The 25,241-nt window shown below is 31.3% G+C and overlaps 1 protein-coding gene across 2 annotated transcripts in view; it reads left to right on the top strand.

Moving 5' to 3' along the window:
• Positions 1 to 9,701: 9,701 nt before the first annotated feature.
• The window catches only part of LOC139527572 (tetratricopeptide repeat protein 28-like), a 121,144-nt gene continuing 105,604 nt past the window's right edge, over positions 9,702 to 25,241 (top strand). The window contains exons 1-2 of one of the 2 annotated variants that reach the window (XM_071323083.1): positions 9,702 to 9,771; positions 10,230 to 10,347. In XM_071323083.1, the coding sequence (XP_071179184.1) occupies positions 10,297 to 10,347 (51 nt within the window). In that variant the 5' untranslated portion in view covers positions 9,702 to 9,771; positions 10,230 to 10,296. Of the gene's footprint in view, positions 9,782 to 10,229; positions 10,348 to 25,241 lie in introns of both variants that reach the window. The other variant, XM_071323085.1, reaches the window with a different exon arrangement.

The following is a 25,241-nucleotide window of genomic DNA, read 5'->3' as shown; positions in this document are numbered from 1 at the left end:
CATACCTTGTGTACAGATGCCTTATAAAACGATGTTTACTTTTGTCATATCAGACATATTTCCCTTTTCCTGGACCTCATTTTACTTGGCTCAACAACTGCTTGCTGATATAAGAGATTACAAAAAAATGCTTAAAGACGCATTGAAACCATAGAAGGCACTTGAAATCTCAATCTCAAATTGGATGTCTTTGTTCAGTGAAAGTGTAATAGAAAGTTTGAAATAAATAGAATAGATATGAAGATGATTATCCCAGTTTCAAAGTGCCTTCTGTGGATACCTTATAAGTTTAAATGAGGGAATTTCAGAATCACTGATCAGATCCCAAGATTAGTATTCTTGTTTCCTGTCTCATGGCAGAAAAAGAAGAGTAGGTAGGCTAAAATGTCAAAATTTGAAAAGTGCTTTTAAAGAAGTCAAGAAATTGTGTAAGGATGGGTTATGCTACTTCAAGAAACATACTCTCAATTATCTGTGATGTCTATTAAGAAAAATGTGTAATCCATGTCAGAAAAATAGTAAAACAATGACTTAAATCACTATGATGTATTAAAGATAACTAGAATTATCACATTAAATTTTATCAAAAAGGTATTGTAAGTGTTATATATATAAGATATTAGAAATTACCAATATATAATAGACTTAGAGAAATTACCATGAAATATAATAGTTAAAATTTCAATGATTTTTTTTTTTTTGCAGAAACCAAGAGATTCTTTTATAGTAAAAAATGTTCAAAAAAAGGTAAAACATGCAAATAAGTCAACATGAACACTTCTACAAGAGATATTGCCTTAGAAAAGCTAATTTTTACCCATTTTTGTGCAGCCATGATGGAAAAAGTAACAACCAATAGAAAAATGATCAGCAAAATAAGATCTACAAATAGGCTACTAAGCAAAAATTGTGAAATAACCCTTTGTAGGAGCTGTTGCCCTTATAGCTGTTTTTTCCTCATCTTTGCAGGATGAAGATAGGTAGGGAATTTATTTTAAGCAAAATAGTTCAGCAAAGTATTTTAAAAGATCTACAAACAAATTACCCCAACTGAAATTGTCAAATGAATCCTTATAGGAGTTATTGCATTAGAAAGACAACTTTTACACATTTTTGCTGAAACTATAATAAAAAATTATAACATTAAATAGCCAAAAAATGTGCAGCAAAATAAGATATACAAAAAAAATTATCAAAATGGCATGTTTTTACCAGGTGAACGATTCAAGAAAAGAGTGAATAACTTTGTATACCAAAAAAAAAGACCATTGGAATTTATTGACTTTAATATACGGTAGTTAAAAGAAAAGTAGAATCCAAAAATGATTAGCACAAGTTCAAATTCACACCACCTGCCTTTTTTTGTTCAGTTAATTTTGAATAAATTATCATTTTGATTTAGTTATTTTATTGCTGGAGTTATTTCCCTTTTGTCCATTTATTAACTTGCATTAAAAATGCAGCTCAGCTGTGTTGTTTTGGCTTATTACTTTTCATTGTTTGAAAATAGACGTTTTGTTATTATGATAGCAGGTATAAATTGTGTATACTTTCATCTCCTTATTTGTAATTCTATTAGTTAGAGTGTTGGTTTTGTCAAGAATTAGTATAATTAGTCTAACCATACAAATTTTAGACCGTTGGTTTTGAATGGTTTTACACTAGTAATTTTGGGGCCCTTTATAGCTTGTTGTTCGGTGTGAGCCAAGGCTCCGTGTTGAAGGCCGTACATTGACCTATAATGGTTTACTTTTATAAAATTGTTATTTGGATGGAGAGTTGTCTCATTGGCACTCACACCTCATCTTCCTATATCTAAATCCTTGGTTTAGTACAAAACAGAAGATAAATTAATGAAATTTGATGCATTAAAATAATCTAAAAAAATTATGGATATGCATGAATTACTTGATGCTGGATATTTCACAACCATACACCTATCCATCCAAACACCTTTGAGTAATGTTTCTAAATAGAACATGCTACAGAAGATACTTAACATGGCACATTCTTGGACAATTTTAGTATTTTTATTATTCCTACCGACATACAGGCCTACCCTGTTTTTCTATCTGAACCCTGAAGATCACATCTATATTGTAGACTATCATTCCTTTTAAACAAGAGTAGAAGTATACATAAGCATGTCATATGATAGGCTCATTCAAGTACTACTTGTGTTACATATGGAATAAATTAAGGGCTCAATTTACTTAAAACATTTCGACAAGTGTTTGAAATCTGATGCAGTTCATAAATTAGTCAGAGTAATCTCGGACTATTCTTATTTAAATGTGAGTCTATTCTTCAAGTGTTTGAAAAAATTGGGACGGCAGTAGGCAATCAGCTGTCATTTGACACTTATAAACACGTTTGTTACCCATTTACTTACTTTTAACAGAAGTGTACAATTATTGTAGCATTCTAACCTTAAATAAGCTGTGAAAAGTTTGTTTTCTTGGCCATACCACATTTCTATCTAACAACACATCCTTGAGAGTGTTTAGTGAACAATGTAGCTAAGTTTTATTCATTAATATATAAACAATTATAAGGTGTAGTCGATGTGTTTCGTCTGCAAGGAAAATAAATATTTACAATAGTTTGGTCTCGATACTATACTTTGGTCATCAAAAATCTTCTGTCCAAATTTCATCAAATTCCATTAAGGTTTGACAAAGTTATGGATTACTGAAAAACTTAAACTTCAGACTGTATAAAAAAGCTAAGTCCATTTATCAGTAAATATAGTATAAATATTTACTAAATTTCGCTCTGGTTGCTGTCTTATTGTCATAGTGAAGCTAATGTCCAAATGTTCTAAAATCCAATGAAAGATTGACAAAGTAATTGGTGACTGAAAAACTTTAAGACTAAATCTGAATATCAACTATAAGAAAAAATACCGTTAGTCCATTTATCAGTGAAATACAAAAAAATGAAAATTAAAATTTTCAAACTTAACTCTGGAAACTGTATTTTGATCATAAACAAGCTTCTGTCAAAAAAATGTTGACAGATCCAGTTCTGAACTGAATCGTGTTTATAACTTAGCTTATGACTTGCAGACAGTATAACCTTAACTCGATCTGCGCTAATTCTGATTTTCTAGTCCGAATACATAGGAAATGCTTCATTAAATGTCAACTCGCCTGTGCATTATATATAATTCCCAGGTCATCAGACGTTTCCCCTTTAACCAGTTAATTTACAAGCCGTTTCTATACTAGCATTATGAATTGTTAGTTTCAACTGACATCACAGTTCTTGGCTTTATAAGGACATGCATCGACCTTCACAATGCGATGGTAATGCTCAATTTATGCACAATTTATTCGCGTAATCCATCATCTAAAGATTTATATATACTTTAACATTTTTTGTTAAATAAAATTTGTATAATGATAACACGAACTAGTGACATATAAACGTGGGATTGCATTTGCATTTGCTTGGTTTGTTTTCGGTGAATTGTTTTTGCATTGCATGTCTTTTCATTGCATGCATAAGTTATACACATTTTTGTCTAGCAACTAATAGTGGTTCAGTCTTTAACTGAAATCTAAAGTTAACTGAAAATAAAAACTTAAGTAAAGCCGAGTGATCTTTGCAACTTAAATTTGAATACACAATCATCAATGTACTGTTCACAAACTTTTGATTTTGTTGAAGATATATATTCTACCAAAGGAATAGATTACCTTAGCTGTGTTTGACACAACCTGTCGGAACTTTTGGTCATCCATGTTCTCCTACTTTGGACTTTTTAAGCCTTTTAAAACTTGTTGATTCGATACACTGGCAGTATTTTGTAGACGTACACAATTTTAATTCTGGTATCTTCGGTGTTTTGCTTTAGCTGAGCTTGCATAATTTTTATTTCAACATCTGAAAACGATTATAGAATATCTCAACATATAATTAAAAAAAAGAATTGATCATGAACTCATAAGAATATTGGTTTAAACTCGAATAGATTCAATTGTAACTTGATAAATGTGTACGAATACTTGTATCTATAGATAATGCGTCATAAAAGAAAAACAGAAGAACCTGGTCATTTGTCTAAAATATTGAGATAATCAGACATATCATAAGGATGAATGTGAATTCAAAGATGGTTTAAATATTGACGCAGAAGTTTTTAAAAAGATATTTTTTGTCTCGCTTATGTCATTTCGGCAGGTTGAATCGCCGATCCTTTCCATGGTTTTAAAAGAGAACTTTCAGTTTCAAAGTGAGGTCCATTTGTCAGATCATCCTATAAAACTATATTTTGTGCATGGAACATTGTAAGGTGCAGATTGGTTTCATTTCTCAGATATAGTTAACAATAGATTGCTTATTAGGTGAACACGTAGCCTGTAATTCAGTGGAAGTTGTCGTTTGTTTATGTGTTACATATTTATTTTTTCTTTCATTTTTTTTTATATATAAATAAGGCCGTTGGTTTTCTCGTTTGAATTGTTTTACATTGTTATATCGGGGACTTTTGTAGCCGACTATGCGGTATGGGCTTTGCTCAAGGCCGTACGGTGACCAATAGTTGTTAATGTCTGTGTCATTTTGGTCTCTTGTGGACATTTGTCTCATTGGCAATCATACCACATCTTCTTTTTTATATACGTACATGACGTACGTCTGTTGGCCTCTTCCTGGTTTACCATAGTTCCCTCGCCGCAACGTTTTTAAGTGTTTTGGTGTATGAAATGATTGTAATGTGCACATGTCTGTCTGCCAGGTTAAATCTTACCTTGACCTCACTTTCATAGATCATGTACAATGCAAAGGTTGGGGAATTCACGTGTATTGCAACTGTTATCTTCAAGGCTTTCATTGATATACAAACAAATCATGATCAGCAAAGCAGGCGAGACTATTGAGGAGGGTATTTTGAAATTCTTATGGTGTTTCGTGTTGCCTTTTTTGGAAGCTGATTATATATACCCTTTTTAAGCATAAGTCAGAGTACTCATCGACTATTCCTGCATGGTTGGATAAAAATCAGTTGTTGTTGAAACCAGTAACATATATATATGTTTGTATGTTTGTCTGTCTGTCTCTGTTGAAATGAATTGATTTATGATTTTTGAAATCTTTAATAGACATAGAATGTGTTAACTACTAGACTATGTGATGATTACAACAGATTTGGTATCAATATAATAATACAAAGGCCAAACAATGGTAATATCGTTGGCTGCTTAGTCTGCTGGTACAAACACATTTATTTTTAAAGTATTATTTTTTTTTCGATCTTGATGTTTCTTTAGTAATGGTAAGCTGATAGACTAATTGTTTAAAGCTTATCTGCGTTATGGATTTTGCTCATTATTTGAAGGTTGTACATTGACCTACACTTGTTTTAACTACTACATGTAGTCATCTTTGTCTGGTGGAGAGTTGTCTTGTTTGCAAGTATAATACCACATGCACCTTCCTATTTTTATTTTTATGAGAAAAAAAAAATGCAATATACCACGTGCATGAGTACCAAACACAGAATAAACAGCATGTGATAAAACCACATGATAAAACCACATACTATAAATGTCATTATGATCAAAGAGGTTGTCACATGATCCTTCCCATAAAACCTCCTTGTCAATTATGATGGCATATACGGTTAGTCAGTTCCACATTATCTTGACATCATTTCGAAGACATTAATTCACGACTACTATGTTGGGAATTTTTTTTTTTTCTTCTAATTTTAAAATCCTTTCCATATATATATAATAAGCTACAGTTCCTTGCTTTTTTTCTAAATCTAAATTCCTTTCCATTATTTAAGCTTCATCAGTACCTTTAATTGCTTCTTTCTCAACACTTGTCGCCAAAACTTAAAATATGTTCTTATAAACAGTATTGAAAGATTGTCTACAAATATACTATAGCTATTATCGATCTGATTCTGTGTTCCTTTTATAGTGCCTTACGTAATAATACATCAATTAAGTTTTTACTGAAAAGGGTATATTAATTGGGTGTAAATAGGTTTTGAGGTATCTTTCAAGCAGTAGTACCGCATCATTTTCGGTCTGTAATACTTATATGTGTAAATTTGCGAGATTTTCATCATTTGTGTGGTTTTTAAAGTTCTGATCTGACGTGTCTTGCCCTTTCAATCGATTTTTTGTGATTTGTTCTATTTTTTTTCTATTCAGGTGCAGGGTTTACATTATCGTATCTAAATATATATATTTAAATTATATTAGTTCCAAAGTTGTATAAATATATAAATAAATTTAAAAAGTCTTTAACAAATATTTTTAGTTTTATATGTAGTATTATTTCAAACGTATAGTGGTTAGTACGTCGAGTTGTGGAGGCTACATGTTCGAATTCCGGCAAACGTGCAACTGCATGCATGTGTAAAGTCGAAATTACGACATTTTCAGGTACTTTTTTCCCTTTATATTCAAGAAATTGTTAATAGTGCCATATATTTGCAGATATATAAGATATATGCTGATAACGGTTTTTGTCGAACCTGTGTATCGTAGTAAGCACAGGTTCTTTGGGACATAGGGATAGTGATCCGGCTGCAGTGGCATTAACTATAACTTCTTAAAAGCTTAAAATTCAGAAGGTAGTCCACTTGAATCATTCATACTTTGTTTATAGATGCCTTATGTTACGAAGTTTACGTCCGTCATATATCCATTGTCCTTGACCTCATTTTCATGGTTCAGTGACATCTTTGGAAAACATTAAGATATTTAGTATACTTAGTTTCTGTCTGACTTCTTTTGAGAAATAGGATAACTATATATTTGGTATGTGTGTATCATGTCCGTCAGACAGTTTTCACTTGACTCGATCTCTTTACATTGATCAGTGAATTACAAAAACTGTAGGTTATGTTTTCGTGGTCAAGTCCATATGATCTCAGGCACTTTAAGCACTAGGTCTACTATACTTTGTGTATGGCCGGAAGGATTGTAATCTGTACATATACACCTTGCTGGTGTCATGTGACCTTGACCTCATGTTCATGGTTCAGTATTTAAAGTTTTTTTTTTTTTGGTGTTTTGTCTGTTTTTCTAGCACTGTATGCAATAAGTCAACTACATTTGGTGTATGGAAATATTTTATACCTATAATGGTTTACTTTTATAAATTGTTATTTGGATGGAGAGTTGTCTCATTGGCACTAATACCACATCTTCCTATTTCTATGTCAGTCTGGCATGTTTTATTTGACCTTGACCTCATTTTTACGGTTCATTGCTTAATGTTAAGTTGTTTTTTTTATCTGATTTTCTTATGCTATATGAAAATAAATTGCACATTACAGAATAATGGGTCAAAACCATGATGAATGACATAAAGGGTAGAGACAAACAGAGCGCTAAGATATAAAGAATAAAGAAAAAATGAGGTTAAAAGAATCAATAAGTATAGAAACATGTCTGAGTAAATGAATTAAAAAGCAACATTGACAGATTTCAGAGTGGCCGTCATGATGGCGAATGACTATTTTTAAAATTGTATCTGTATGGTGTGACTTGTAATTGTCCAAAAATTTAGCATCGCCACACCGAGTGACATTTTTTTCTCTTTTTTTAAATCGCACCCCCTTCTCTCCCCTTTTTGCAGAATTCTGGTATCGACCAGGGATGAGAATCCCCTCCTTACCCGTCTTTTATGGTGCAATTTATGTTTCAAATAAATGTTCAACAAATCTTTTTTTTACTAACTAAAAAGGCACACCGTGGCAGGTTGAGTCTGGTTTGACAGCTTTTCAAACTTTGAACTTCTTTGGTCACAGCACTAGTTTTTTTTCAGTCCTGAAGTGTATTAAATAAAATATACCGGACAAGAATATTAAAACAACTTAAGACTGCAGGACCAACTATATGAAGACCTTTCGCAATGACAAAGACACACATGCAACGGCTGATAATCTATACAAAGTTCCCTAAATATGAAATTAAGAGAGAGAACAAAATACCGAGCTGTATGTTTACGTGCCATTGGTGGATGGGGTAATAAAGGGGGTTGTTGTCCTCATCTTTATCCTAGAAGTCCCAATTAAGTTTCATAATTACGACTGTTCTAGTATTTTTTTCATTTTTTTTTCATTTCAGTATATTACCTCTGACCTCTTTACACCGATGTGCCGAATATGAAATATATGTTGCTGGGCATTTTACAAGCTACAAATAATCGCGCAATTGTCTCTTGTTAATATGAATTTAAAAAAAAATCCTTCAATATATGAAAAACATGACGTTGGTAATGTGTGGTGCATTTATTTATATTCAAATAACCAGATATTCGTACTCTGTGCATTGCAATGCTATAAGAACACAGAAATGTCTTGTATGAAATCATAATTTAATTATTACTAATTAAATGTACATTTATACCCCGATGGGTTGAAGGTTTAAAAACAATTGATACAGCGATGGAATTTAGAATCGACAAAATTTGAACGAAATCGATTATGAAAATTGCTAAACTTTCAATCTTTGACACTGCCAAAGAATGGTTCTTCTTTTACAAATCAATTGATACGAAACGTATGGCTGTATTCGTGCCGCTATTAAGATGCCCCTGGTGTGGTTCGATATATCCTTTGTTTTGTCTTTTTGTTTTTCTTCAAAATTTACTACGAATGTGTATGCTCTGTTCATTAATCTCCACAGTGGCGGATCCAGAAATGTTCATAGAGGAGGTGTTTACAAGAGCACTGATGCCAAAGATGGACCCGCTCCTGACGTCACATATACTTTGAACAGTGATTTCCTAAATAATCAATTAAATTTTTCCAACAAAAGGGCGACTTGGGCACAATGCCCTATTTAGTCAGTCTCGTGTTCATTATTCTGTTAAAAATCGTTTATTATGTTCTTTGTTGCTTTTTATGTTTATTTGTGTTTATTCTGGTCCTTATTTTCTACTTCCTGTAAGTCTGGGTTTTTTTCGCGCAGCGTTTTTCGTAGTTGACTTCGTAGATGAAGATTAATCTGACCACACTGGCCGGCTGCATGGTTGTTAACACATATATAGCAAACACAAGGGCTAAAATATTTTGTTTTATATATAGTCAAATTTCGTGATATTCTTGGTGAAAATAGGAGCATTTTTCCTGGGGAGTAATATATATATTGCATTAGGTCCTAATGGTACTAACACTTTAAAATTTTAATTCAAATTATCATTTTTTTCCTTTCTATTATTACGGTTTCTTTTACAAAAAAAAAAAAATGGATTTCATCTTCAATTTGTTGGCAGTTTTTGCATAATCTTTCTTCTTTTGGTATTTTAAGGTTTTCTGGTCACTTTTATTCTAAAATCGAGTTCTAAATTATTAGTTTACTAAATTCACACAGATTTTAAGCAAGTTAAATAATTTACTTCTGAATTATTTAGTTTCACATGTTTAAAAAGAGTGAGTTTGCTGTTATCCGTTATCCTTTTTTTTTAATTTTATATTTTTCGTTTTTTATATTTTCCAAGGATTTGTATAACCTTGTATTTTCATATTTTCATAATTTTTTTTTTTTTTTTTTTTTTTTTAGATATTTGGACTGTAGAAACTGAATAACGCTTAAAACCCATCGACCAAAGTAAAAATTGATCAAATAAACAAGAATTTGATCAAACAATTAAAAATTGCTTAACTTCAAAGACATCAAATCTATTCCGGAACATTTACACGTGCAGTACAGGTGTAGGAAGCACATTAGAATCGCCATTTGAAAAGAGGAATGGAGAAGAAATTTGAAGATACAAGAACTTGAAATATTCCACTAAGAAATAGTATTACTTAGTAACTTAATGTTTCCATAATCCCAAATTTATAATGCAACATAATTTTCTTATGTTTTACCTGTTTACAACCCAACAGTTCAACAAAACACTAGAAACATAATTCTATTTAAATATGCCGGGAAGGAATTAGCTCCCCTTAATTTTCACCTGAGTTTTTCTGTCCAGGTGTGTTTATAGCGTCTGATACCTATGTAATATGTATATACGGTAGTCAGTTTCACTTAACACCTAACTATGTTATCTGGATTTATACAACAATATACATACACCTTATGAATAGTACTGGGATTTATATGAGAAATTGTGATAAATCTAGTTTCTATAATATTCATAATTAGGATTATAAAATTTATTCACTGAAATTGATTAGTTAGAATTATCAACAAATATGGCGGATAAATATTAGTTGTGTTTATAAAATGTAAAATACAATTTACCTTTAATAGGTAGAGGAATTATTCTTAAGACAGATGAGGTGTGGAAAATGGAATGGCATTGCTCGTCTAATTTAAAATGGATCGAGCTGAAACGAAAGGATCGAGAAAATCTGGGACTGTCAGCAAGGTATGAGGCAAAAAATAAACACATGTTTGATAAGTTAATTAACATGTTAATCAAGTCCGACATATAATACTGTCACAGGTTTTATTTATAAACAACTTGTTAATTGAAATCAATTATCATCACATAATCAATTTCGCTTATCAAATTGATTTCGTTGACATTCAATTTACATTACTTAGACCACCTTCGCAATGTATTTTCAATGCCTACAGGTAACAGTTTTATTAGTTTTGAGCAATATAAAGTATGGGTCATAAAACAATACACCAGAATGCTTGACACCTGACTTTAAGTTTATATGACAGTTTTTATGGTTTTAACAGTACATATTGTGATGTTCTGAAGTGTCATAAGCAATTGTTAAACAACAAAAAAGAAATATGATTTATATTGGTCTGTACACAAATTAACATGCCATCTAAACTTCCATATACAATGATATACAAACTTGTTGAGAAAACAAATAAACATTAAATGTATTCAAGAGAAATCCATTTATGTCTTGAATGTTTTAAACATGAATAAGAAAGATCAAAATAACAGATAAGGAAATAATATCAGGAAGTTTTAACCTTGTGCAGACATACACCATGTACACATTACTCAAATGTACACAAAGTGTATACATGTACACAAAATGTATTTTATTTTTGATATTCAAAAACATTTATTTTGAACAACATGAACACTATAAATTTTTCAGGTACAGACATTTGTGTAAATATACATCAGATAATTTCAGTAGTACCTGTCAAATCTTGCATATAAAATACTTATACACAGATACATAGTTTAAATTTTCATTGCAATCTGTATTTTTTCTAATTTTGGTTTTTCCTGTCATTTGTTTGTAATTTTTTTTAATACTGAGGTGAAAATTGAAATAAGGTGGGCTCCTTTAGTAATTATAAGATCCTTACAAAGTGTATTTTGGAGTTCTTTTCGTTTGGTTTATTGATTTATATAAGACATGTAAGATGTTTTAAGTATTAGGAAATATTAATACTAATTCTGACCTACAACATGTACAACATAAACAGACTTCATTTGTAACTTTTCCATGGGTGACAGATCTGTCTATCAAGTCTTCGGTGATCAGATAATATATTATAATATAAAGTCTTCAACTGCATCAAAACATGATATTTATCAATCTGTACTTGGTTTTTTTTAGCGCATCAATACATTGATAAATTTAATAATCTAGAAAATCCTTGATAAAATTTTAAGACATAACTCATATCATATACAATTAATTATCATGTTTTATTGTCCAATGTTGTTTCAATTGAATCCTTTTTATTAACATATTAGAATTTGAATTTTTTCTATTGCATTTGTCAAAAAAAAAAAACATCAAAAAAGTTTTCTAACAAAAATTATAAACACTTAAATAGACATCATAAACAAATAAGAAAGTGAAACATTGCTTTCTCGCCTAAATTCTTGAATGTTTTTTTTTGTCCAAAAATAAAAGTTTTCTAACAATAATAAACATTCAGACATCATTAACATCAAAGACAAATTATTTTTTGTATATTTTGTAAATGTGTTCTCGATATAACAATAACAACATTGGACCAATTGTTTTGGAATGTCTTCTCATTGAAACAATTATAATCTAAAACAGTTTTCCTAATTCATTGAATAAATATTTTCACAACTTTTTAATGAAACATACCCCCTCATGGGTACCTTTTTCTAAAGATAATACAAATGTTGCCAAATATGTTTACAAAAAAGATTATTTATTTGTTAACCAAAATCTCCTTTTATTGTACTGTTTCTAACAAGACAATGGATAAATAAAGCCTTTAAAGTAATACAAAGTGCTGAACATTCCACAAATTCATAGCTAAAAGAAAGAAACTTTTGATACAGATAGCTTTATGAAACAATGTATATGATAATCTCAAAAAGCTGAATGGGGAATTATACTATATTAGGGGAATAAAGATTGTGTTTGAATAAAGACCTTTTAAAATGTTTTCATTGTTGAAAGATTGTTTTTTGTTGTGAAGTAGTGACTTTACAAATTATTGTAATAATGTTATGAAATTTAAAAGAAATTTTTTAACTACTTTTAATGTGTTAGTTTTAAGTAACACATTTTTATGAGTAGGACATTATAAAGCTGTTAAAATGTAAATTGTATCTTTGATGAATAACACATAATATTTAATTGCCCCAGACATGTGAAATTCATTTAAAATTGAAAAAAAATGAAAACTGCCTAAAGTCACCAAGTTTGTAAAGTTCATGCACAAATGCATGTTTAGTATGCTCTTTACTCAATTTAATATTAAATATGCAAATTGAAGTAGCATAAACATATGTTTAACCTTTCCCAGTCCATGTGTATTTTATTCATTTAAATGATTATGCCACTCTTATTGTTCAGATAATCCAAAGTAAAACTTGTAAAAATATATTGTACTAAAAAAAAAAACTTTCAACACAATGTTGGTTACCCAAGATCTCTGTTTTGTTGATGTATGTTGTTGGGTTGCTGGCTTTTTGATGTTTATCCCTTAAATCATGCAATTAGTTCAGTTGTGAGAAGAGACAGAATTTGAAAAAAAGTATGTTTCAGAATTTGTTACATGTATTTCAAAATTTACATATCAATGCATATCATGAAGAGGGGGGATAGGAGGGGTCTTGATCCCGAAATCCCGGACTTGAAAAAACGAAATCCTGAGGTCCCGAATTTAAATAAAGCAAATCCCGACATCCCGAAATCCGAAAAAAAGGATTCCCGGATCCCAAAAGGGTCAATCCCGAAATCCCGAGCTGAAAAACACCCGATCCCAGAGTCCCGATAAAGGCCCTATCCCCCCTCAATGAAGATTGAATGATAGATACATGTACAAATGTATCTTAGAAATTGTACAAAAAAATCCCTGTACAAGTAGAACATTTAGAATAATGAATTGTTTACTAAATATTTAGTTTATTTACAAAGCCTGAATTACGTAATAAATACACAATGTTAATTTTTATTTGACCTTCTTAATGCTTGAATTGAAATCGAATATTCGTGAATAAGTAGACCAAGTGGTTTCATTAACAATTGACTATTAAAAAATCGACCAAATGAGAGAGTTTTTTGGACATATCTTATGACAGTTAGAAAACACAATGCACCAAACTGGACCAAGTTTTAAAATATTTAGATACTTCATAAACTGCAAGAATTTTTTAATCTCCTTTTTATGACCCCATGCAATCAAGATTAGATCATATTCAGTCACCGGGACAAGTTCTTTTGTTATGCGTATTTTAACTGATCAAAGCTGATCATACCTGCACATTATTGTACACCTGTCTAACAGGTAAAAATACAGGTGTAACTGTAATAATTACAACTATTTATATATCGTAAGAACACAGTGAACATGGATTATGAATGTATACCACATATATCTACTGAACTTGTCTAATTTGGAGAATTTGAGAAATTAGTCACTCGTACATGAAACAAGAGTTTTCATTTTTGTGGTACAAAAGTAGAACAAACATCATGTTAGTCATCTCGTGTGGACAATGGAGTTGTATTTGTCGAGGACAAATATCTTTTTCCAATTTGACATCTCGTGAAAGGGAGGGGGTGGCATTCTACATAAATATTTTGTGTATTCTTGTGAAATTTTACAATAGAGTAGAAAGCTTGAAATCAGCTTACAACTTACAGGGTTGAATCAAAATGGAAATGTAGCCTCTTTCTAAATGTGTTGTTTGTTTCTTAAAATAGACCATTTTATTTCATATTTAGCATGTTTAGAATTTCTTTGAAACTTGGAAGTAGTTTCAGTCAAATTTATATAAATTCCTAAATATATTCCCAATTTTCATTCCACTATTTGGCAAAACCTTTCATAATTATTAAGTCCTCAACGCACTTCTACCTAATGGGCAGTTATCTCTTTGACATATTCCAGGTTTCCATTCTATATTTTATAAAATTCTCATTAGCTCAAATCATTGAGTTTCACTTGCCAGAATTAAGATAAAGAAAATTAAACAGCATATCCACTTCATAGCAGTCAACAAACTAAATTTTTGCTCACTCTGTGCCCAATACCTCTGTTGAGGTAAGAAAACTGTACAAAATATTTGTGCTGTAGCGAAGGTAGATGAATTTTCTTTAAATGAAAAGCAATTAAGAATCAAGCTTTTTGGTTTAAAATGGCCTCATTTTTTAACATGAGAAAAGTATTTAACTCCGACCGAAATAAGAACATGTATTGGAATGTTTTCATAAATAAATTCAGTTTGAAAAAAAAGTTTAAAAGTTCAGGAGCTGTTGATGATGTAAAAAGATCACAAAATAATAACCTGTTACTCCAAATTTGAATATATTTCATTACACAAAAGTCATTATATTACAATTTATGGGGTTTTAAAATGTGCAGTATCGTTTTCAAGTTTTGTATCTGCTAATGCGCGAAGTGCTCTATGCATTATTCTTTTGTTGGGTAATGTAACTGTTTAAAATTGTAATACTTTCTGAAGGTGTCTTGTAACTGATAACGAATAAAGATGAAATAAGATTTAATAATTGGTATATACACAATAGGTAGCGTTTATAATATTGAATTCACAATCTATTTAAGAAGGAGAAAAAGTTGTAATCGATCTTTATTAGAAATTGTATCATTTAGATACATTTGACACCGTCACGTCACGCACACATTTTTCTGTAGCACAAGGAATGTATTGTCTGTATATCGGCCAGATGTTTACTGTTAGCGAGTTCTCACATAGACTCTACGGTAAACTGCCACTAAGTGCATTTGTAACTTTTTGTTGTCAATTGCGTGTTATACAATTTGTCAGGGGGTTGAAATTGAAACAGTTGTCACATTTTTGGACTTTTACTGTTTCGTTTTATGAGAAAATTAATATCAACGTATAAAATTTGGTTAAAAGTCATTAGTTATTCGCGTCATGATTCAAAAGTTTTATTTTAGTATAACAGTGTAAATTCAGATAAAAATTAAGTTTAACAAGTGCATAATGATATGTATTTTAGATATTTGGCGATAAATGTTTTTTATTTTAAAGTAATAAAGTATAACTTTATACTTGAAATAAACATGCTTGTTTAAATACACTTGTTACACATCAGGAGTATTTAGAAATGTTTATGAAAAAATTAAAATCTTAGTGAAAATTTATTTAAGCCTTTAATAGTAATATAGATGTTGAAGTGTTGTCAACTGGAAAAAATATTAATTTCAAGCTCATAGATTCTATTGACACAAGATCTTTGAGAAATTTATATTTTAAAGACATATTTTTACTTATCCATGTAAAAACTCAATTTTAATTAGATTTCTTAATCATATAATTACTTTAGGTGCCAGTATTTGAAATTTGAAGTCTGGTTTCCAGGTTGAAACTTAAAAGGGGAAGATTAGGTCAGATCAAAGAATGTGTGATTAAGATGACACTTTTTGCACTCAGTTATTCCTGACATTTTGAAACTTATGCCTTTGCTACATGTACCTGTGTTTGTAATTTGGTTTATGGATTGATGTGGCAGATATTTCAATTGATAATCCAAGAGTCTGTATACATATTGATTTTCCTAGTGTTTAGGGGAAGGGACGAGGGCCCATGTAATTAGGAATAAAAGATCGTGAAATGTTGGCTTTATGGAAAATATGGCATAAGGGCCCATTAAGGGGGGTTGGAAAATTTTGAAAATTAGGTGCAAAATCCTGCATTCTCAGAAGAACTAAGTTAAAAACTGCATGAATTTAATTGCAAATGAGATCAAGAGATTTGTAAACAAAAAAATTCTTGCAATGATGTCTGTATACGATTTTTATCTTTGGGATTGGGGCCGAAATTTTAACCCAAAATGAGGGTTTGAAAATCATGGTAAATTGTTATGTGTATCCTGCCTGGGAACTGATTACATGCTTTGCCTTATTCTCACAAAATATAGAGAAGTCCTTTTTAAGTTACATGCATTTAGGGTATATCCTCATGGGTGGTCAGTCGTTCATGATTTCATATTACTAAACATGGTGTTGTACATATTATTAATTATTGAGAAAGCATGTATAATACATGTTTGATGAAAGGCGTACAAGGAACTGTTCTGTGGTAATATTAATTAACCTCTATATATAACTCATTGGTATTCATATATGTAGATGATCTAGTTAACTCTGTCTGACACCTACAACTGTTATTAATATCTTCCTTTCTGTTAAAATAGTTTTTTTTAAAGGGAAAAGATTGACATGCATTAGTACCTTATAGAGTTGTTGGCAAACGCTACATAGCACATCTAGAATAGGAATTAAGAAGTATAACTTAGGTTTGGTACTTATATTATGTCTATTACTAGGGTTAGTTTATAAAAAATGAAATTGATTCATCATTTTTTGGCCTTTATAGCTTGCTGTTTGGTGTGACCCAAGGCTCCATGTAAAAGAACCTAATTGGACCTATAATTGTTTACTTTTACAAATTGTAAATTGGATGGAGAGTTGTCTTCATTTTTTTTACATAAATAAGGCCGTTAGTTTTCTCGTTTGAATTGTTTTACATTGTCTTATCGGGGCCTTTTATAGCTGACTATACAGTATGGGCTTTGCTCATTGTTGAAGGCCGTACAGTGACCTATAGTTGTTAATGTCTGTGTCATTTTGGTCTTTTGTGGATAGTTGTTTCATTGGCAATCATACCACATCTTCTTTTTTATATAAGACATTTACACTCGTTCCACATCTTCTTATATCTATTGAAAATTGATTTGGGCAACCCCTATAAATTGGATGATTGTAGAAGTATATCAGGGGCGGATGCAGGAATTTTCGAAAGGGGGGTGCTAACCCAGGGCAAAGGGGGGGGTGCAGGGGGGGTGCCAAATATATGTCCCGATACAAATGCATTGATCGGCAAAAATAAAGGGGGGGGGGGGCGCACCCCCGGAACCCCCCCCTGGATCCGCCACTGGTATATGATGCCTTATATTTTTATATTTGTATAATATATTTATTGATGTAAAAAACAGGAATTTGATTTAGGTTACCCCTAGAAATAGGATTGTAGTATGCCAAATGTTTGACAATATTTTATATCTATAGTGTTAATTATTAACCTTCCCACCCCCACCCTCCCCTGCTAAGTTTATGTACATACAGTGTACATGTTCATTTGAAGTTGTTTTCCCCTTTGTGAATTAAGATATTAGGTCATTTAGGTGGAAAATTACCTTAAAAGTCTTAAATGAATTTATCCATCAAAACCAGTGGACTCAAAGTATCTTGTTTAAGGTCATTTTAAATTCCAAACATTATACCTAAACATTAAAATTTAATTTACTTCTTCAGTATAAGAGTCAATAGAGTTTTAAGATTGAACTGTTAAAAAAAATGGCTTCTGGCTATACATAAGAAATCATTCACAATTTCAATTACGATCTATACCAGTAATGTACTATTTTTGTAATTAACAAAACAATGTTAGTTTTCACAATAGCCTTAAACACCATTCTTTATAGTGATGTATCTTCTTAAGTGCTACATTTTTTACCTGCTTAATACTAATTGTGTTGTCTCAAAGTTTGGTTCAATATTTGAGTACAATTCCAGTATAATTCAGTGAATTACTGAAATACTCATTTATATTGTGAAAACACAATTTCTTGTTTAGGTCTCAATATTGTTCAAGTCAAGAAGTCAATTTCTTGTTTAGGTCCCAATATTGTTCAAGTCAAGAAGTCAATTTCTTGTTTAGGTCTCAATATTGTTCAAGTCGAGAAGTCATTTTCTTCTTCAGGTCGCAATATTGTTAAAGTCGAGAAGTCAATTTCTTGTTTAGGTCTCAATATTGTTAGTCGAGAAGTCAATTTCTTGTTTAGGTGCAGTTCCAAAAGTATTTTCACATATTATATAAAGCAAGCTTGAGCGGGAGCATCTGTTTCCTCAGACACATTCTTTGTTAATTTTATGAGAGACTTGAGGATTGCAGTAAAATTTATACAAGTCATAAATTTTCTAAAAATATAAAATTTTTTTTTGACATGATGTAAAACAGGTATTCAAACTTGACAAGTCGCATGTTTTTACTTTTTTCCATAAAACTTTTACAAATAAATTTCATGTACCTGCATATTACTACATTGTATAAAAAATTTTCATAGACAAATTTATTATTCTTCATGTAAAAATGCTATATATACATTTTGCTGAATACATCCTAACGTAACAACATTGTATTCGATGACTCAGTATGGTTCTTGTCTTTCCTGATAATCCTGGCACGTACAATCTTTTTATACCATGGAGGCATACTGGTCTAACCTTTGTTCGTCTGTCCTTCCTCATAGCAAGGTCTCTTCCTTATAGCTAGGTCTGTGTTCATCTGTCTTTCAGTCATACTTGTCAGTATAATACCTTCTTTTGGTGTGTAAAACGCACTCATGCATAGTATGCATTTTTTCACCCTTAAAACTTGAGAAAAAAATGTTATGTCTAATATGCTAAATTTTCATGGAAATTAAAAATCAGAGCTCCTTGATTATTTTTTTTCAATTTAACATATATTAATTATATTCAGATCTGTATCTTATCTATTTCCTGTATGTTTACAACAAGATCTGCCTCGATAGCTAATTAAGCAGTATGACTATGAGTTTTGATTATTGTTAAATGTTTTAACTATGCCAGTTCAGACTAAAATATTCTGAGTCCTTCATTATAGTTCATGTTTTAATTTAAAAATATTAAAAGATAAACTATATATGAAATTTACTATTTGAACAAGAAAAAAGTTGAATAATTGAAGTCAAATGAACACATTCCACGTATGAGCTTAACTTTTTGGCTGTATTTGCAACTTTGACCATAATGGTAGGTTAAATTAGAAATAAAATTGATATAATAGTATAGGTCAAATTTACAATTTGAATGCAAAAAAAGTTTTACAATTTAGGTCAAATGAATACAAACAATTGAGGTCAAATAAATACATTCCATGTATCAGCTACTATTTGGGTGAATCTCCCAATGTATTTGAAAAATTTTGTAATCCTAAAGTGAACAATGGAAGCCAAACGGGATAAATTCCAAATATGTATAAATTAGCTTTATTATGTAGCCTATTATAATACCTTGTCAGGTATCACACTTAATGCTGCTACATAGGGGTAATTATAGATAACTAGATAAATCCATGTCATATTAAAACCAAATCCATGCCAGGATTCTCAGGGTGTTAAGTGGCTGCCAATTATAGGGACTGTTTCAAAAGTTATAAATGTTACTTCTTCTATTCCTTCAATAATTAAACACAAGATGTAAGTTCAGTTTTCTTCTAAATTTTGGTTCCTTGCATTTATTAAGCTCTAGACATGCTAGAAGCTTCAATGGTGTCTAAATAATTTTTAATTCTTATAAATCTTTGGTGAATCAGTATTAGCTATGACAAATGATTTTAAAATTTCAACAGAAAAATTCGTATTTGTGGTCAGATAAGGATTTTTCTTAAAGGTATATGGATTGTTAAACATATATCTTTTTAATGTGACATTCTCATGTTTAAAAATTTTAGATAACCTGTATTTGTAAGTTGAAGGTTGCCATTGAACGCAAGATATTTGTTGATATATGGGTAACATTTTCCATATTAAGATTTTACTAATATTATGGCTTACAGATAGGCCACAAGATATCTTTGTTAACTAGAACACATTTTTATTTAGGGGCAGGCTGAGGCCCACTTCAGGGTGCAGGATTATCTCTTTGCGTTGAAAACCAATTGGTGTCCTTCTGAGCTGTTATCTGCTCTTTGTATGGGTTGTTGTCTCTTTGACATATTCTCCATTTCCATTCTCAATTTTTCATCCTGCATGTGGCAAAATTACAATGCTATCTGTGAAATTGAAAAATTTGGTATTACTGAAGAAATAGGTACATGTACCAGTATTTTCAGTATTTTCAGCATTTTCAGTGTTTAGAATTTAAAGATGGGCCACAAACTTTCATCATTAGTCCAATGCTGAAACTGACTTTTTATGTTGTCAAATTTGAATAAAAGGATACAATTCTTTTTAAAAGAATTTTTGTTTACCTGTAAGCAAAAAGGTGAAAAGTTTTTAATAAAAAATAAGTTGAATAAGACCCCAAAAGTTTGATCTACCATTTTAGACCTATCTCAGCACCAGATGATTTGCCTTTTAATTACCTTTTTATCAAGCCTATCCTTAAAATATTTGGTTGACATAATGTATAAGTGTTCCACTTTAAAAAAAAAAGTAGGTAAACCTGTAAGGCACATTTACTTGTAGGCTTCTACTTCACATTCTTCCAAATTTGACAGTAAATCATATGTTTTGAGATGACCCCTCAGATTACAGGTCCCACTATTTAGAAACCAATTTACAGATTGCCACCTTATTATCGTGTGTCCCGCAGACAATAAGTAGACTTATTTATAAGATGATGGGAACTGAAGTAGCTGATAAGTCGTAGGTTTGTTGTGTTTTGGCATTTCAAGAGGTTAATATTTATTGTTATTTTGATCAATCAAGTCATATCTGTTTTTGAAATCTGATAAGGAGTGATATCATGGGTACACTCAGGTGGATTAAGACATTTCCACGCATGCAGATCCTCAGTGGGAGTGGGCCAATGTTAGATAAAAGGTCTTGATGATCCACTGTGCCTTGCTGTGGAGTTGACATGCCATATATACTATTTTTTCATTATAAAACTTGTGCATTATGCCATATTCGTGGCAGATCCATGAGACATAGATATAAAAATGTAGATGTGGTATGATTGCCAATGAGACAACTCTCTACAAGAGACCAAAGCAAAACCCATACCGCATAGTCAGAGCTATAAAAGGCCCTGAATTGACAATATAAAACAATTCAAAGGAGAATCTAGCGGCTTTATTTATGTATGCCCTCCTAATTTGATCAGCAGAAAATAAATCTCATGTTTGTTAAGATATATAGGACTTTGTAAAATAAGGAACCAAATTTTTTTGATATATTCAGTTTTTGTCGAGCCTGCAACTTTTGTTGCAGAAAGCTCGACATAGGGATAGTGATCCGGCAGCGGGGGCGGCTAAGGCGGCGGCGGCGGTGTTAGCTAACTTCTTAAAAGCTTTATATTTTAGAAGGTGGAAACCCTGGATGCTTCATACTTTGTATATAGATGCCTCATGTTACGAAGTTTCCGTCAGTCTTATGTCCAATGTCCTTGACCTCATTTTCATGGTTCAGTGACCACTTGAAAAAAAAGTTCAGATTTTTTGTAATGTTGAATTCTCTCTTATTATAAGTAATAGGATAACTATATTTGATATGTCCGTACCTTGAAAGGTCCTCATGTCTGTCAGACAGTTTTCACTTGACCTCGACCTTATTTCATGGATCAGTGAACAAGGTTAAGTTTTGGTGGTCAAGTCCATATCTCAGATACTACAAGCAATAGGGCTAGTATCTTCGGTGTATGGAAGGACTGTAAGGTGTACATGTCCAACTGGCAGGTGTCATCTGACCTTGACCTCATTTTCATGGTTCAGTGGTTATAGTTAAATTTTTGTGTTTTGGTCTGTTTTTCTCATACTATATGCAATACATGTAGGTCTACTATATTTGTTGTATGGAATGATTGTAAGGTGTACCTATCTAGCGGGCAGATGTCATGTGACCTTGACCTCATTTTCATGGTTCAGTGGTCAAAGTTAAGTTTTTGAGTTTTGGTCTTTTTATCTAATACTATATTCCATAGGTCATCTATATTTGGTGTATGGAAATATTTTATGATCTTTATGTCAGTCGCGCAGGTTTTATTTGACTGTGACCTCATTTTCACGGTTCATTGCACAGTGTTAAGTTTTTGTGTTTTGGTCTATTTTTCTTAAACTATAAGTAATAGGTCAACTATATATGTTGTATAGAAGCATTGTTAATTAGCTGTACATGTCTGCCTGGCATGATTCATCTGACCTTGACCTCCTTTTCAAGGTTCATTGGTTTTTGTTTAGTTATCTTGGTTAATGTTAAGTTTATGTGACAGTTGTATTAAAGCTTAGCTTTATACTTAGGACTATCAACATAATATCAATGATTAGTATAGAAGGCGAGACATTTCAGCATGTGCACTCTTGTCTGAAATTAAGCCCACTTTTAAAAACCCTGGATACGTACAAAGCTAACTACAATACCATGAAAAAAGAATAAAGCTTTTGCATAAAGATTTTGAAATAAGCAAGAGTAGAATATACCCACAGTAGACTGCTGGAAATGCAAAGTTATATGCATCATTATAGTGTAACATTGTACTCTATATGTGGCTTTCTTGTCTTAGAAATAAATGTGACTCTTTGTCTTTGAAAGTAAAAATAATTTTGACTCTTTGTCTTTGAAAGTAAAAATAATTTTGACTCTTTGTCTTTGAAAGAAAAATAATTTTGACTCTTTGTCTTTGAAAGTAAAAATAATTTTGACTCTTTGTCTTTGAAAGAAAAATAATTTTGACTCTTTGTCTTTGAAAGTAAAAATAATTTTGACTCTTTGTCTTGGAAAGTAAAAATAATTTTGACTCTTTGTCTTGGAAAGTAAATATAATTTTGACTCTTTGTCTTGGAAAGTAAAAATAATTTTGACTCTTTGTCTTGGAAAGTAAAATAATTTTGACTCTTTGTCTTTGAAAGTAAAAATAATTTTGACTCTTTGTCTTGGAAAGTAAAAATAATTTTGACTCTTTGTCTTTGAAAGTAAAAATAATTTCCTATTAAAGTCAGAAGGATTGATTAAAAGGAGAATTTCAACACATTTCAAAACTGCTATCCAACACAATTAAACGAAAATAGACATTTTAAGGAGGTGTTCCGATTTTTGACTTTGTTGGTTTTGTTACGCCTGCCTATTGTTTGCAACTGTATTAGATCAATTACTACATTTTACATGTTGTACTTGTAAATATGCTATATATCTAGCTGGTCTTTGATCAGAAGATATATTGGGAATTTTACCTTTGGATACTTTGGGTAGCAACCTTTTAAATAATAAACTGTATATATCCTTTGTACCCTGATGTGAAATGTCAAAACATATTTACTGATGATAATTTCGGTGCATTTAAGTAATATGAACAATTTTACAAAGAGGGAGTGATGTGGTTAAACTTCAAAAAAGAATTTAATTTGACAGGAATTTTATAATTTCCATGTATTTATTGATTAAATTGAATTTCTTAAGAATTATTGTTCTGGAAATTAACCACGATTGTGCATTTAATTTACAATTTCGCAGCAGTCGACATCTTATTTTCTATCCTTAAACACTTGGTAAAGAGAACATTTATGATACCTCAGTATGCAGTTACCGGGGAACATCAACAAATATCTTGTTATCCGCATTAAATCTGCACAAAAACATGGTAGGATATTAAATAACTTGAAAAAGCTTCTCTGATCAAATTTTTAATCAAAATACCTTGTTTCACCAATTTCGTGTAATTCTTTTTAAGAATTGACAGTAAGCACATCGATTTAGATAAACTTGGGTTCCTCTGTTGCCTGGGTCATGTCGATCTTTGTGTATAAATTAGCTTCCTGTTTTATCCTCCGCGGTTTTACTGTTTAATTAAGACGTGACCGTAGCTGAAAATGTTTTCTTTGATAATGGTAAAGTTAAGAAAAACCAGAGGAAATTATATCTGTAGCACTGAAATAGTTTACATTGTTTGGTATCCTTAATTTTGTGTTGCGCAATTTAGTGAACTAAAAACTTAAATTTTTTTTAAATCATTCATAAAGACCTGAATAAGTTACTATAGCAGGTTTGATATTTTTACTGGTGAATATAAACTGCTATGTCAAACTGACTTGACATGAAATTATTAATTTATTTAAAGTAATATGTGTTTATATTTCTAATGTTTCTTTTAACTTCAATGATTCAAGCCTCCTTTTGATGTTAATGCAGTGATCACAGTGATTGAAACTAATTACTGACTGAAGTGTTGGTGTGAGGTCAGTGACCAGTGTATTTGGGGATGGGACTTTTAATGATATGATTGCAAGAGCATTGGCGGATCCAGGGGGGGGGGGGTCCGGGGGTTGGAACCCCCCCTTTTTTTTTGGCCGATCAATGCATTTGAATGGGGACGTATAGCTGGAACCTCGCACTTTATCCTGGGTTGGGAACCCCCCCCTTTTTAAAATGTCTGGATCCGCTCCTGAAGAGTCGAGGACCTAGTAATTTTTATACTGATGCTTCATACACGACTTTTGACCTTCACAAGGAGGATGAGCGAACTTTCAATTTGTCAAGCAAATTTCTACCGAAGTCCTGAATTAATAAGGCTTATGTGTCTGTTATCTAAGATGAAAAAAAAATCATGTATTTGTCATGCAGTATTGGACCTACATGTATAAGGGTCTGAATGGGACATATGAAATGGATCATAACAATGAACAAGAAGGGCAGAATATAGGATAAACAAATAAAGATATAAAAAATAGTGAGGAATAATGGACAAAATGAATAGTACATAAAAAAAAATTGTACATAGAAAATCATGGTCTTTGAAAAAATTAAAGATATACAGAAATGAAGGACCCCCTTCCCCCTCCCATCGAGACACTCATGTTTCTCAACCAGAGTTTATCTTAAATATGCAGGCATTTGCTATTATCCTGAGTGTGCATATATAGAAATGAATACTAGTAATTTCCGTATAAGCATTAATAAGAGCCTCACAACTTGGTTAATTCATTGATTTACTACTGTACATTTGAAAATGAATTCTAAAGCTTAGAATGTTATTGAGAAGTCACAAGGAACCATGATGTTAAAAGTACATGTAACAGAAGTTCAAATTCCTAGGTTTCCTGCATATTTCTTAGTCATT

Source organism: Mytilus edulis, chromosome 6, assembly GCF_963676685.1.
Source record: "Mytilus edulis chromosome 6, xbMytEdul2.2, whole genome shotgun sequence".
NCBI classification, from domain to species: Eukaryota; Metazoa; Mollusca; class Bivalvia; order Mytilida; family Mytilidae; genus Mytilus; species Mytilus edulis.
The sequence above is the reverse complement of the archived record's forward strand: the minus strand, read 5'-3'. Positions and strand labels throughout refer to the sequence as shown.